General features: G+C 38.0%; 1 protein-coding gene and 2 long non-coding RNA genes across 3 annotated transcripts; 1 reads left to right on the top strand and 2 right to left on the bottom strand.

Annotated features, from left to right (window-relative positions):
* Positions 1-722: 722 nt before the first annotated feature.
* Positions 723-3,128, top strand: LOC130722169 (putative pectinesterase/pectinesterase inhibitor 45). The gene is made up of 3 exons (XM_057572819.1): positions 723-1,747; positions 2,051-2,211; positions 2,322-3,128. The coding sequence occupies exons 1-3, from the start codon at positions 723-725 to the stop codon at positions 3,011-3,013; spliced, it is 1,878 nt and encodes a 625-aa protein (XP_057428802.1). The 3' UTR covers positions 3,014-3,128.
* LOC130722170 (uncharacterized) lies at positions 772-6,271 on the bottom strand. Its single transcript, XR_009013803.1, has 4 exons — positions 3,945-6,271; positions 3,497-3,642; positions 1,007-1,735; positions 772-912 (listed from the first exon to the last, which is right to left on the bottom strand). It is a non-coding gene; the product is annotated as an uncharacterized LOC130722170 (long non-coding RNA).
* A 19-nt stretch (positions 6,272-6,290) lies between these two features.
* LOC130722171 (uncharacterized) lies at positions 6,291-9,497 on the bottom strand. Its single transcript, XR_009013804.1, has 3 exons — positions 9,181-9,497; positions 7,267-7,353; positions 6,291-6,736 (listed from the first exon to the last, which is right to left on the bottom strand). It is a non-coding gene; the product is annotated as an uncharacterized LOC130722171 (long non-coding RNA).
* Between the last annotated feature and the right edge of the window lie 5,541 nt (positions 9,498-15,038).

Below are 15,038 nucleotides of genomic sequence, written 5' to 3'. Positions count from 1 at the left end.
TTCTCCATCTTGAGGTAGGCAATGGAGATTTGAGTACATAAATTTAAATATAGCCTAAGTAGTCGGTTCAATCGTCGTCTTTCTAACTTAAGAATCTTTGAAAAATGTATGTGTTCGATATTGAGAGTTTTGCTAATATTGTTGTTCCATACAAGGATAACTTTTACTTTATATGTAGGTTTCAGCCAAGGTGGATTAGCATATCAATACCAACCGCAAAGCACAACACATAATTGGGTTTTGTGACAGCATATTATAAGGAAGACTGAATCATAATAATGAGGATATAACTAAAACTGCTACTTCTAAGACAGCTTATTTTTCATAGATTTGGTGTCGCATGGTTTAAATTTGAATGAAATGTGTCCAGCCATGTAGGTTGTATGTATTTCTTTTTGCCAACTTCATATTTGTTGTGAAATGGTAGATGTATGATACGAGAAATACAAGAAAGGTTGTAAAAGTAAAGAGCAAAACCTGTCATCACCTACAAATCAACTTGCAGCCCTTAACTAAATTCCAAATATAGACAAGCCTAGAATGTCTCTCATCCACATGAGCTAGTTGTCCCTTCAGGCAAATGGTATTAAATTTGCAAATGTCGGAACAAAGAAGACGAAGGAGAAAAAACTAATAACATTAAACCAATTGTTCATTCTCTTTCCCTCTTGTCTCCGGAGTCAAGGCAGAGTTGCCTCCCTCTGCCTTAGACAAATTTCACAATGGCATTTCAGGATTTTGATGTCATTTCAGAACGGCGAAAGAATGAAGAGAAGATGAAAATGAGAAAGAAGATTATCATCATTGGAATTTCCTCCATTCTCCTTGCATGTGTGGTAGCTGCTGCAGCATTTGTTGTTGTCAAAAGAACTGGCCCTGACAGCAACAACAAAGTGAATGCTCCCTCAGCACCTGCGAACGCCCAACAAGTCGATCAATATTCAAGGCTTGTGAAAATGATATGCAGCTCAGCACAATACAAGAGCAAATGTGAAAGCACCCTTACTGAGGCATTGAAGAAGGACCCTAGACATGCAAAGCCAAAGGATCTTCTCTTGATTTCCATGGTGCTTGCTGAGGCTGAGATTAACAAGGCCTTCAACAAAACCGCCACCTTGAAGTTTGCTTCTGAGGAGGAGAAAGGAGCATATGAAGATTGCAAGCAGCTCTTTGAGGATGCCAAGGAAGAAATGGGATTCTCTATCACTGAAGTTGGATCAAATGATTTGGCTAAGCTTTCCGAGAAATCTTCTGAACTTAACAACTGGCTCAGTGCAGTCATATCTTACCAACAGACCTGCATTGATGGGTTTCCAGAAGGAAAATTGAAGACTGAATTTGAGAAGCTCTTTAAGGAATCTCGGGAACTTATTAGCAATTCCCTTTCTGTTGTGTCAGAGGTGTCTACATTCTTTTCTGCATTCGATGGAGCTTCAGGGTTTCACTTACCATGGGGAAAAACTGATGCCCCTCTAGCTCCTGCTCATGCTCCTGGTTCTGGCATTGTTCCTGCTCCTGGTCCTGCTCCTGGTCCTGGTTCAGCTGCTCCTGGCCCATCTCCTGTTTATGCTCCTGGACCTGCTCCAATTTTGGCTCCTGGTCCTGGTCCTGCTTGGCTTAGCCTTCCAGAGTTGAAGGGAACAGATGAGAAACCCATACCTAATGTCACGGTGGCAAAAGATGGCAGTGGAAACTTCAAAACCATCTCTGAAGCTTTGGCAGCAATCCCACCAACCTACGAAGGAAGGTATGCAATTAGTGCTTGTGAGGTTCAATTTTAAGGAAACAATGATATTTTACAACTCTCAAGAAAGCTTTTGGAATATAACAAAATAAAAAAGTGGAATACACTTCATAACATTCATTTTAACACATTGCTAATAATGGAACTAGTAAATTTCATCTAAAATTGAAAGTGTACTAATTCCTATTCAGAAAAGAAAAGTGTAGACTTTTTCCTCTAACTGTTGCGTTCATTTATCTATTTTAATTCGGGTCATCTATGCCCATGCATAGCTTATGATATTTTCTAATGTTGAAATGCATGCAGGTACGTGGTTTATGTTAAAGAAGGAATATATGATGAAACAGTGACGGTGACAAAGAAAATGGTAAATGTAACCATGTATGGTGATGGATCTCAAAAGAGCATCATCACTGGGAGCAAAAATTTTGTGGATGGAGTCAGGACTTTCCAAACTGCCACATTTGGTAAGTATATTCAAAACTCCATGAAAACAGCATGCACCTACTATATATTATTTGTGCAGCAAGTGGATATGCTAATGTAACTTAACTCATTTTTCCCCTGCACACTCCAGTGGTACTTGGAGAAGGGTTCTTGGGCAGAGAAATGGGATTCAGAAACACTGCTGGAGCAGAAAAACACCAAGCTGTGGCTGCCAGAGTACAAGCAGATCGTGCAGTGTTTGTAAAATGTGCCTTTGAGGGATACCAAGACACTCTATACGCCCAAACCCACAGACAGTTCTACCGTGATTGTGTCATTGCCGGCACAATTGACTTCATCTTTGGTGATGCAACTGCAGTGTTCCAGAACTGCACTATGGTTGTTAGAAAACCACTGGACAACCAGCAGAACATTGTCACTGCTCAAGGGAGACTTGAAAAGCAAGAAAACACAGGCTTTGTTCTCCAAAACTGTGTGATCAAGGCTGATGAACAACTTGTTCCAGTGAAGGGTAAGATCAGGAACTACCTTGGGAGGCCATGGAAGGAGTACTCAAGAACCATCATCATCGAATCAGAAATTGGGGACCTTATCCACCCTGATGGGTGGCTACCTTGGGAAGGAAACTTTGCACTCAGCACATTATATTATGCTGAATATAACAACAAAGGACCTGGTGCCAGCACTAATGCCAGGGTCAATTGGCCTGGCCGCCATGTCATTAACCGGGATGAGGCTGGCCAGTTTACAGTGGAGACTTTCTTGCAAGGGACATGGATCAATGGCACAGGTGTACCAGCTCAGCTGGGCTTGTACAATTGAATGGTCTTTTGCATGTAACATTTTAATGAATACTAATTGGGTTGAATGCTTGAGTCAATTCATATCTATTCTGGAACTTTTAACAACATTAATTTAAATATGATTCATTTGACAATTAACTATCATCTAAATAGTTTTAAATAAAATTGTTTAAGCTCCTTATTCATTAAATGACGATAATTAAAGAAAAATTCTTAACTTTCATCAAACTACTATGTTCTCTAAAAAGTTAATAATGTGATATAACTAGGGAACGTTTGTAATGGTTGTGATAAGCATGCCTCCCTGCCAAAACCTCTTCAGGTGAAAGAAAATAAGAAATTTTCACAATCACATGGTCACCTTTACTGCCACTCTTGATGGCTACATTGGCAAGAACTGCATCCAGGTCTGTAGGTTCTAGCATTATTCAAAATCATGACTCGTGACGCTAGGATAAAACTATATCATGACATTATTGGCAAAATCATGTTTTAATGGTACCTAAAAGTTACCAGAGAGCTCAGACTCAAGGTGTTTGATGATACCCTCTCGGTAAAGCTCCTCATAAACCTTTCTGATTTGCTGCCTCTGATGAACACTCCTATGGCCCAATATTGCTCTCACAGTCTTCTCATCAGCCCCACATCCTGCACAATACAAAACCACTGAATCTTAAGTACTATATCACATTCTACCTTGAACTCGTTTCGATACAAACCAAAAAGCACTTATCAGAGCTTATCTAATGCTTTTTCTAGTAGATAAGCTCCAATAACTCCGGATCCAAATAGGGTCTTTGGCACATCAAGCACAATACAAAATCACTAAATTCTAAGTACTATATCACATTTTACTCTGTCAAAATGCATCATTTTGAGCAACAATTCATTTTTTATAAAAACACTTTCCATGTAAAGAAAATCACTTCTCTAAAATCGAAACAGAATACCTTTTAAACAAATTGATGGAAATAGCAACGAAAGGCACACGAATTACTTTGCCTGTGAGCTCCAACCGTGGTTGTGTATTGTATGTACTAGCTCCTCTGCAACTTTTGGATTCGAAAAAATGGATTTCAGATATAAGGCAAACCAAGTAAAGCAGTAGTTGAACCTTCAAGGTGGCGCTGAGGTTCAAATGGTGGCGCTAGGTCTCGCGGCGGTCGACGGGCAAACTCCACTACTGGTGCGAGGGTCGACGGTGTTCGCAGTGGTGGCTGAAGCTGCTTGCTTGAAGCGACGACAACCGCATAGAAAAATAATATAATAAAAGTTTAGTGTTTTTAAAATTATAAATGATAGATCCAAGGGTAATAAACCAGCCTTGAAACTTGTCTATGCTAGGACGAGAACTAGAATGAGTAAGCAGTAGGTAATTCGAGGACTCAAGTGTAATAAGAATAATTGTCAAGATTTGACGGTTGGAACTGTTAGAGCAGTTATGCCAGCTGGAACAGTTAGCAGTTAGTACTGTTAACAGAGTTAGGCTATAAATAGTAGTAGTAGCTTCATGAGGAAGTTATCTTCGAAATAGAGTTTGGGATCTGGTTGTGGAACCAGTGTGATCATTGGGATCACTTGTAAACCCTAATTCCTTGTTCTTTCCCAAATTGTCAATTCAATCTTCTCCCTAGGCTAGGATCATTTTGGTTCTGGAATAGGAATCCTCTTCGGTTTCTATTCAATTTTACTTGTTCATACTCACGAGTGTTACCAATAAAAAAGAGAATGATGAAATTTTATTAAAATGGTAACCATAAAAAATGAGAATAACCTCAAGTAGCTTATGAAAAAAGCTATAAGCTACCAAAAATAAGCTTTTTTACCAAATACTTTAGAAGAGTTTTTAAGCTAGTTAAATTGTCAAATACACTTTAAGCAGTAAGCTTTAAGTTAGTCAAATAAACTTTAAGGTGGCTGAAAAATCTTTTCGCTTAACTAGTGAGTCCCATTGTCTTCTTTCTAATTTAGAATCTTTGAAGAATGTATACATTTGATTTGTGACTTGAGAGCAGTGTCATTAAACTCGACCCGGTCATCAACTCAGTGGAGATACTAGGTAAATGATGGATGGCTACCTTATTCACCATGATGGATGGCTACCTTGGGAAGGAAACTTTGCACTCAACACATTATATTACGCTGAGTACAACAACAAAGGGCTTGGTGCCAGCACTAATGCCAGGGTCAATTGGCCTGGCCGCAAAGCATAGTTATCGATCGCGGCAAATCGCGGCGCTATCGCGCCGTCGCGTCGCGGCCGCTCGCCGCGATTCTGAAGCCATCGCGTCGCGGAACGCCGTCGCGGCTGTCGCGCCGCAAATCGCAGCCAGATCGCGTGAGATCACGGCGCCACAAGAAGAAGATAAGGTACAGTTGTGGAAAAACCTAAATTGCCCTTGAAATTTTATAATTAGGTTAAACTTTGAGGGCAATTTTGGGATTTCGCACATAAATAAATGAACGCGCGTTTCATCTCTCACTATTCATCTTCTTCTTCAGCTTCTTCTTCAGCGACAGAACCCATGGCCACTGCGATCTTCTTCAGCCACCTTCCACCTTCGATCAGCACCCATGGCCACCGCCGACCTCCGACAAGCACCGTCCAACTTCCAACGAACGCTGTGAGGTGACTTTCAGCCAATCTCCGGCGACCACTGCCCTAGGGCCTCTGTTCTGCTCTGTTTTTTTTTGTTTTTCTTTCCTTTCTTTTCCTCTTAATTTTCTATTCTCAATCAATTCATTTTGTTACCAATTCTCTCGCATGGCATCCTCTTCCTCCTCTCTTCTCTATCATCTCATCTGTTTGTTCTAGATTTTAAGTTATACTTATCTTTTTTTTAGTTATTATATGTATATACTATTATTCTATTAATTATATAAAATTATATATGAAAAATCAAAATAGCGGCCATCCCGCTATGCGCTATCCCGCTATCCCACTTTTGGGGTCGGCCGCTACGCGCCGCTATCCGGGATTGACTAAAGTCATTAACATGGAGCAATGGCGCAGGTGTACCAGCTCAGCTGGGCTTGTACAAGTGAAGGGTGTAATGCATGTAGCATTTTAATGAATACTAATTGGGTTGAATGCTTGAGTCATTAATTCATATCTATTCTGAAACTTTTAACGGCATTAATTTGACAATTAACTATCATCTAAATAGTTTTAAATAAATTATTTAAGCTCGCTTCCCATAAACTTGCGCAAATTAAGGAAAAACTATTAACTGTCATCAAATTACTATGTTTACTAAAAAGTTAATAATGTGATAATACATGGTTGAGTGACTTGCCTGGCAAAGGTGGCCAGTGGTATTAGTAGCTATATCTTCTAACGAACCTTTGTAAGGGTTGTGACTTGTGATAAGCATGCCTCACTGCCAAAACCTCTTCAAGTGAAGAGTACAAGGAATTTCAACAATCACATGGTAACCTTTGCTGCCACCACTCTTGAGGTTACATTGGCCACAACTTCATCATGGTCAGTAGGTTCCAGTATCCAGTTGGTAAACAGCTTTCTGTTGGCAAAATCATGACTCCTGAAGCTAAGATAAAACTATATGACATTGTTGGCAAAATCATGTTCTGGTCGTACTGAAAGCCACCAGAGAGCTCAGGCTCAAGAAGTTTGATGATATCCTCTTGGTAAAGCTCCGCATAAACATTTCTGATTTGCTGCCTCTGATGAACACTTCTATGGCCCAATACTGCTATTACAGTCTTCGCATCAGTCTCCATCCTACACAGTACGAAACCACTAACTATATCACATTTTACTTTGTCAAAGGTGCACCATTTTGATCAACTATTCATTTTTTGTAAAAGCACCTTTCATCAAGTCACTGAGTCAGTGTTCTTGATGGATTTTTGAGATGACATAAAAATCATAAATACTGAAATGCAAAGAAAATCACTTCTCTATAATACCCTTTCTTTGTTTTCAAAATCATCCACTCAAGGGAGTAAGGCTGCATACATCAAATCTTTCTTATGTTTCCCCCATAAAATTCTTTTTTCCCCTTTTTCCACCCCATCCTTAATTTGGAAATTTTCTGTATCCCCAGGTACAGGGTCAAATAATAAAGTGATGTTAATTGGAGAAAAATAGTAAGGTGGGTTAAAAAAATCATTATTTTCACGTTCTTGCTTGGTTCACAGATAAGCACAGACTAGAGAAGTCGATTTCAAACAAGAAATTGTGTTGCGAGTAGCATTTGAGAGAATAAAAATGACGGAAACTCTGGACAAGTGAAAGAAAGAGATAATTACATGATGTTCGAGTTTAACAATGACTTTGTTGACAACTTTAAAATCTCTGACGTCCAACCTCTACTATGTCTCCTGCTATATGAGTGCCTGATTCAAAATTCCAAGAAAGAATGAAATAGAGAAATAGTGAGTAATCAAAACAAAAACTGAAACATGATAAAATCAAACAGAAATGAAGCCAAGTTAAGCAAAACAAAGATGCAAAAAAGAATACCTTTTTTAACAAATTGATGCAAAAAGCAACGAAAGGCACAAGAATTACTTCGCCTATATTAGGGATTTGACTCAGAAGAGGAAAAATGAACTCTTTCATTCAACATCACTGAAATTACAGCTTATATGCATCATAAGAGTTAACAACTTCCTAACTACTCTTTTAACAGTGCTAATTACACACTAATGACCGTTACAACTGACTAACTGAAGATATAAAAACTGTTAGACCTAACTAATTAACTTAAACTCTATTACTCCCCCTCAAGATGGAGCATAAATGTCTATGATGCCCATCTTGGATAGCAAATTCTAAAACTGTACAAAAGATACAGCCTTAGTAAGTAAGTCTACAAATTGTAATTTGGATGACACATGTATAAGCTTGATGAGGCCAGCCTGTACTTTTTCATGCACAAAATGACAGTCAATGTGAATGTGCTTGGTCCTTTCGTGGAAAATTGGGTTCAATGCTATGTGAATAGCTGATTGGCAATCACAAAGGACGATAGGAGACAAACAGTCAATCTGGAAATCTTGTAGCAGACCCAGTAACCATGTTAATTCACTGATAACTGCTGCAAGAGCCCCATATTCAGCCTCAACAGATGACTTGGACACTGTGGCTTGTTTCTTTCATTTCCAAGAAATCGAAGACTCTCCAAAGAAGACAAGGAAGCCTGCAGTTGATCTTCTTGTGTCCAACAATTACCCCAATCTGCATCTGAATAGGAAGTCATGTTTAGCTTGGGAGTTCTAGAAAAGAAAATCCCAAGTCCTGCAATCCACTTCAAATATCTGAGCAAATGGTGAAGAGCATCGAGATGTGAAGATGCTGGATGCGCCATATACTGACTCAGCTTGTTAATGGTGAATGCAATGTCTGGCCAGGAAATGGCTAAGTAAAGCAACCTCCTACCAATCTTCTATATTGACCATTGTCTTGTAAAGGAATTCCTTCCTCTGATGACAGTTTCAGATTAGGGTCCATAGGCAGATTTGCAGGCTTGCAATCTGTGAAACCCGTGTCAGCTAATAATGAGAGAGTATAAGCCCTCTGAGACAGAGTTATACCCTTGGAGGAATGTGCTATTTCCAGTCCCAAAAAACATTTCAGTTTAAACAGATCTTTGTGTTTGAATGCCTCCTTTAAGACTCCTTTTGCTGCCTCTGTGACTGATGTATTTGCCCCAGTTACGATGATATCATCGACACAAACTAGAAGGGCAACAAATGATAGACCGGAACCTTTTACGAATAAAGAGTAATCATGTAGGGATTGCTTGAAGCCATGATTCAACATTGCCTAGATGCTTGCTTTAGACCATAACTGGATTTATTGAGTTTACATACCAGGCAACTACCAAGTTCTCCCCCTTGACTAAAGCTCTAATGTAACTGTGCAGCCAAAGAGAGAAGCAATCTTACTGTGGCAAATTTTGCAACTGGAGAAAATGTATCTACTATCTAGATATTTAATCCCATTCTGTTGAGTGAACCCCTTTGCCACCAACGGTGCCTTGTGTCAATGCACCATTCCATCATGTTTCGATTTGAATTACAAATGGATTTCAGATATAACTAAGCCAAAGCAAGTAAATCACACAAATGGCAATTACCATATCCACACTCCACTGATTATGTTGTTCAACTATCTTAAAATCTGAAACTAAAAAGAAAGAAAGAAAGAAGTAGTTGAACCTTCATGGTGGCGCTAGTAGCAGGGGAGCAAGTGGCAAACTCCACCATTGGTGCGACGGTCGACGGTGTTCGCAGTGGTGGCCGAAGCTGGAGTGAAGCGTAAAGAATGGAGAAGCTGGAGTTGTGCTGCTCACTGCTCACTTAGGGTTGGATTTTTTATTTTTTATTTTTTATTTACATGAAGAAATGCATGTTTTTTTTCTTTGATCTTGGAGATGGAAAAACTTTGGATTTCAATGTGGTCGGGATGAATTTGATGAAGAAAGAATCTAGGAGAACCAGGGGAATTATCATGAATAAGTATGATATAAATAAAATTTTGGTCGTGATTTAATTAATTAATTTTGTAGCTCAATTGGTAAACTGAGTGTCAAGCCTTCAAGGTCTTGGGTTTGAAACCCTTCAACTATTTTTTCAATTTCAAAATTTTGAGGCAGTGGCCAGTTCTGATTTATACGAGGTGAAAATCTCTAGGTTTGCGCCTGTGATTAAACATTTTCTTTTTTTGCAAATGACAGTATCATGTTTGCCCGGGCAGACTTGACAGAGGCTGAATGTGTGAAGGGCATTCTTGCCACGTACGAACGAGCTTCTGATCAGATGATAATTCTAGATAAGTCTATGCTTTCCGTGAGCCGAAATGTGCCTAAGAATCGTTTTCATGAGGTAAAGGCGGTCGAAAAAATTAATAGGGTGGAAGGAAAAGTCTATTTCAAGAGTGGGGAGGGAGGTCCTTATAAAATCCGTGGCACAGCTCATTCCCTCTTATATTATGTCATTCTTTATTTTACCTTATGGTTTAAGTGCAGAGATTGGTCGCATGATCTCTAGGTTTTTCTGGGGCGGAAATATTTCTTGTTGGAGTATGCATTGAACTAGTTGGAGGAACCTTTGCAAGAATAAGGTTGAGGGTGACTGGCTTCCGGGACTTCAAGTCTTTTAATTTGGCTTTGGTGGATACCCAACCGGGGGCATTGCTTGCATGAGTTTTCAAAGTTGTGTATTTTCCGAAGGGTGATATTTGGAGTGCCAAGAAGGGTTATAGGTCGAGTTATTCTTGGTCTAGTATATTGAGGACAAGTTGGGAGTTTGAAAGAGGGAGGATTTGGAGAACTGGAGATGGTAAAGGTTCACATTTGGACAGACAAGTGGCTACTCAATGGGTCTCCACTCATTTTTAGACTGGATCTTGTTGATGCGTTGGCCATATCGAGGGTGGAGCACTTAATGACTCATCATGATGCTTCTTTCAACGGATGGTTGCTCACAATGGTGAAGGGGAGGTTATGGCGTTAGCTTGCTCTACCCAGTCCACACCCTTTCACCACTTCTGGAAGAGACAACATGTTTGAGGTGGTCTATGTCCTTGGCGAGAGATTTGGCTTTTCCGAGCGTGTGCTTTGAGATGGACTGTCTAAAGCTGTATTATTAGGGATTGTCGCTCTTTAGTTTATGCTTTTAATTCTGTTAGTTTTTCTTTTGCTAGACGTACGAGGAATTTAATTGTGGATTTTTTAGCCAAGAACGCATCCACCTATGCTGATACGGTGTGGGTGGAGGAGGTTCTGTTGTCTGTGATTCTGATGGTGGACGCTGATGTACTTGCTTCTTTGAGATTAAAAAATGTACTTGCTTCTTTGCCTTCATGCGCTTAATTTATTTGAGATTAATTTCAAAAAAAAAAACTTCCTTTTTTCAAAGTTGTAATTATCATCATCTGTATTAGTTTAGTTTTGAGGGGAAAATTGATCCGATCCAATTACTTTGGTTTTGTCACTTCATCATCCAAACGGTTTTTTAATCCAATCCAATTTTTATCACCTTGGTTTTGTCACTTCATCATTACTTTGATTCCAGTTTTTCAAATACGATGATGTAAATACCAAGAAAAATGAAGATTTAGAAATTAATTTGAATCATATAACATCACATTACAAGCTTAAATGATGAGAGTTTGTAATAAAACAGTAAAAACAATTACCAAAAGTCTCCAACAAATTATTACATTTACCATTCTTAGCTCAGCACCTCTAAAATAAGAAGAAGTAAAAAAATTAATATTGCATGGTAGGTGACATATTTTTCAAATATACTTTGATGCATATTTTTCAAATTATTACTTAAAACTCTACTTACTCAAATATATTTTTATAAATAAGTATGTGCATGTCATATAATTATATAGACATGTAAGGACGTGAGTATGAATAAAATCATATATGTACAAATAAAATTATTATATAATTACAAACATTCGCTTTGGATTAGATTGGTTTGGTTTTGAAAATAAAATCCGATCCGAAACAAAAAATTCGATGTTTTCAATTTTGGATTCGTTCAAGTTTCAGTCTAATTGAATTTTTAATTTATTTCATCATTTTTTTAGTTTTTGTTGGATTGTATCGGTTATAAACACCACTAATCAAACCTTACCAAAATCTGAGAAGAACATTCCTTCATAAAATAGCCATAAGACAATTGAAATTATCAAATTTCTTTAACTTTCCCCTTTTTATACGACAAAAGTAAAATTTAAACGTTAAATTCAAGTCCGAATGATAAAAGACCCAAGAAACTAGAGGCGGAACTATGGTCAGCTGCTGAAAGTATTTGTTCAAAGGTCCAAGAAAATAGGGAGGAGGTTCCGATTTGGTTTTGTCCACTTCTCGCTCTGGAATCATGCCTCGGCAACCATCAATGCCCTGGATGGTGTCCTAATTGAAGGTGGTTCGCTTTCTGTTAATCTAGCATGTTTCCCCCATAAGGTTGGTATCAATTCTGTTGTTGAGAAACCCGGTGGGAAAGCTTCTATTCTGCAGGGTTTTGTACCTCCTCTTGGTGTTAGAGGCGCTATTGTGCTGGGGAATAACAAGGTTCAGCTGCCTACTCCTTTCTCAGAGGATGAGGAGAGGATGGTCAGGGCTTCTTCTCCAGTTTCTGTTTTGGTGGTAGGGATCCCTGCTGCTGTCTTGTTCCCGGAAATTCTGTTTTCAGGTTGTGAAGTTGAGGGCTCTATTAGAAGGGATGAGGTTTCTCCGGTTTACATTAGTAGGAACTTTTTGCAGCCTCTTGCTTTCTCTAGGGATGTTGTTGGTGAAGGTTTGAACAGGGCAGAGAACATTTCTTCTCCTAGGGATTTTCCCGGTGGGGTGGTCCTTTCGCATTTTAATCCTCTTTTTCATGAGACGATGCTTGTCTCGGATCTTTCCTTGGATACTGTCGCGGGTAAGGGTATGGAGGAAGGGCATTCTAGAGCTGATGAGGCGGTGGTGCGACGGAGGAGGGGTCTACCAAAGAAAATCATTTCAAGAGGACGAAAGAAGAAGGATCTTGGAGCTTTAATTGCAATGGACTCGGGGCTCCCGTTGACTGATTCTCAAGCAAAGGAATATTCGCTAATTCTTCCTGAGGCGTTGGGATCCGATGGCGTTATAAATAGAGCTAGAAGGAATTTAATTATTGCCAAACACATTGGAGTTGTCTTCAATGGGACGGATGAGGAAGCCATTCAGAGCTAGAAGGAATTTAATTATTTTTTGGTGCATTGGCCTAGGTTTGTGCTGCTCCCCTAGTTCCTTTCTTGATTTGTTATCTAGGCTTTGAGGTTTATAGGGTAGGTTTTTACCTAGTGATATTATGTTGGTTTCTTTTGGCTCTTGGGGTTCTTGGTGATTTGCTCTCTTTTTGTTGTAGAGATCGGTTGTATTTGGCTTCTCTCCCCACGAGACTTGCTCTTAATCTTTGAATAAATATATCTTTCTACTTTAAAAAAAAAAAAAACTAGAGGCGGAATTATGTGGCGACATGGGGAGCTTCAACAAAAATCTCATATAATCAATAACTAGTGTTTTTACATGTGGGTTACATGTTGAATTTCACTCTTATATTTGATACATGGATCAATATCTTAGTTTATACAAATTTAACATGCTAAAAATATTATTTGCTAAAATTTTTACTTGATGAAATTAGCAAACTAATGAAGATGAACATTCAATAGAACAACACCACAACAAAATATATGAAATATCACACACAACCCACAAAATCTCATACAATTTTTTATATATATTGTTCTTAAAATTATTTTAATTGAAGTTTTATTTTCTTATTAGGTTTAACATGAAAGCATTTTCATGTTAAAATGTTCTTCCCCGTGAAAACTTTTTACCCTATAATTTGTAAAAATAAAAATAGACTATATTGTTATGTTTTATTACACATCTAACATGAAACTATATTGTAAAGTAGAGAAAATTTATTAAAATTCATTTTTCTATTGATTTTTACATGATAATATTTTCATGTAACATATTCATCCGCATGAGATCTCTTATCCCTAATAATATTTTCTAATCTCCGCACAACATATTAAATTATCATACCTTTATATATAATATATATATATATATATATATATATTTAAAATTTAAAAAAGTTATAAATTAAGTTTTGAAACTATATTGAATTCTAATTGAGGAAAGAAAACTAAAAAATATATTGCCCATCCAAACCAAAAAAAATTATTATAAATTTGTTTTTCTAAAAATTACTTGATAGTGATTTGTTATAATTATTTTATTTTTTAAAACATATATAATTTCCTATTACAAAACTTATCATATCATATCACTTAGTTTAATTTTTCTATTATCTTCGTATCCCACTCTTATTATGAGTGAAATTAAAACGTGAAAGAAGAAATATTTTAAATTACCTACATATTTTTGTACAGAGAAAAAAATAATACATAAATAACGACAAAAAAATGTATAACCGTCTTAGTGATTGGTTTATCTTGCAAATCTCGTGTTCAACTTCTGCCTTCCTACTGCGAGCAACTTGTATTATTTCCTCTATAAGTTTTCTGAATTTAAAATCACCTCTGCATCAAAATGCTCTCACCCCAATCTCACAACCATAATCAAAAGAAAAGAATTGGAATTGCATTTTGGTATTTGAAGACCTCAACCATTCTCACCCCCAAAACCCGGCATGCAATCCCTCGATGTGGGGGGAGAAGAGAGTAGAGTAGATTGAGGGTTTGTACCTTCATCGAACCTTTCAAACCAAGAATATTCAAAGTTCAAACCCTAAACTCTTCCTTTTAATGTGCAACAACCTGTCATCATCACCCTGTGTCAAAGAAGCTTCCTTGAAGTCCCTTAGAGGCGATTTGGGACGCACATGGGTGGAGGAGAGGCGCGGTGACGTCTCCGGCCGAGAGAGGATAAGGTGTGTAAAGTTCAAACGTTAGATTCTTGAAATGCATAAATTTCTCTTAAAGATCTTATGTCTTGACTTTTCAGGGAACTTAACGTCCATACTCCCTATCGTCAAAAGAACATAAGTTTGGTCTGAAGAACGCATCATCCAAAGATCATATGACTAGTCAATGAGAAAACTATTACATACACTTGGTGAAGCAAGTATGGTCCGCTGAAGAAGCTGAAGAAAAGCCTAAGTGATAAGTAGCTTGAGGAACTAGACTATATCACGTGAGCTACAAAAGGCAAGTTGAACAAAGCACAAAGTGAAGGTACAACAGCATCATAATAAGTCACAACAGACAACTATCTAACAACTCCAAACTTTCACTCAAAGAGGAAAGATCCACTGCACCAAGACTGTACCTATCTCTTGGATCATTTTTTCGAAGTCTTCTCTGAAGAAAAGTACAACAACAGTCAAAAGCATTATATGCAAAGTAGATGATTGTCTGTACAATGGTAGTTGTGGACGGTCAAGCAACAGAAGACAGTAGACGATGCAACGTCTCTGGACCTAAAGTGAGAAGTATAAAATGAAAACTTGAAGAGTTGAAACATAACAATTCTTGATTCTCTCAGCATTTGAAC

This window comes from Lotus japonicus, chromosome 6, assembly GCF_012489685.1.
Source record: "Lotus japonicus ecotype B-129 chromosome 6, LjGifu_v1.2".
Taxonomy (NCBI): domain Eukaryota; kingdom Viridiplantae; phylum Streptophyta; class Magnoliopsida; order Fabales; family Fabaceae; genus Lotus; species Lotus japonicus.
The sequence above is the reverse complement of the archived record's forward strand: the minus strand, read 5'-3'. Positions and strand labels throughout refer to the sequence as shown.

What these genes read in the sequence shown, in the direction of transcription:
- LOC130722169 (XM_057572819.1), top strand. Translation starts at nt 723, where the DNA reads ATGGCATTTCAGGATTTTGATGTCATTTCAGAACGGCGAAAGAATGAA. An exon ending in CCACCAACCTACGAAGGAAG is followed by an intron (nt 1,748 to 2,050) that starts GTATGCAATTAG and finishes AAATGCATGCAG; the next exon opens with GTACGTGGTTTATGTTAAAG. An exon ending in TTTCCAAACTGCCACATTTG is followed by an intron (nt 2,212 to 2,321) that starts GTAAGTATATTC and finishes TGCACACTCCAG; the next exon opens with TGGTACTTGGAGAAGGGTTC.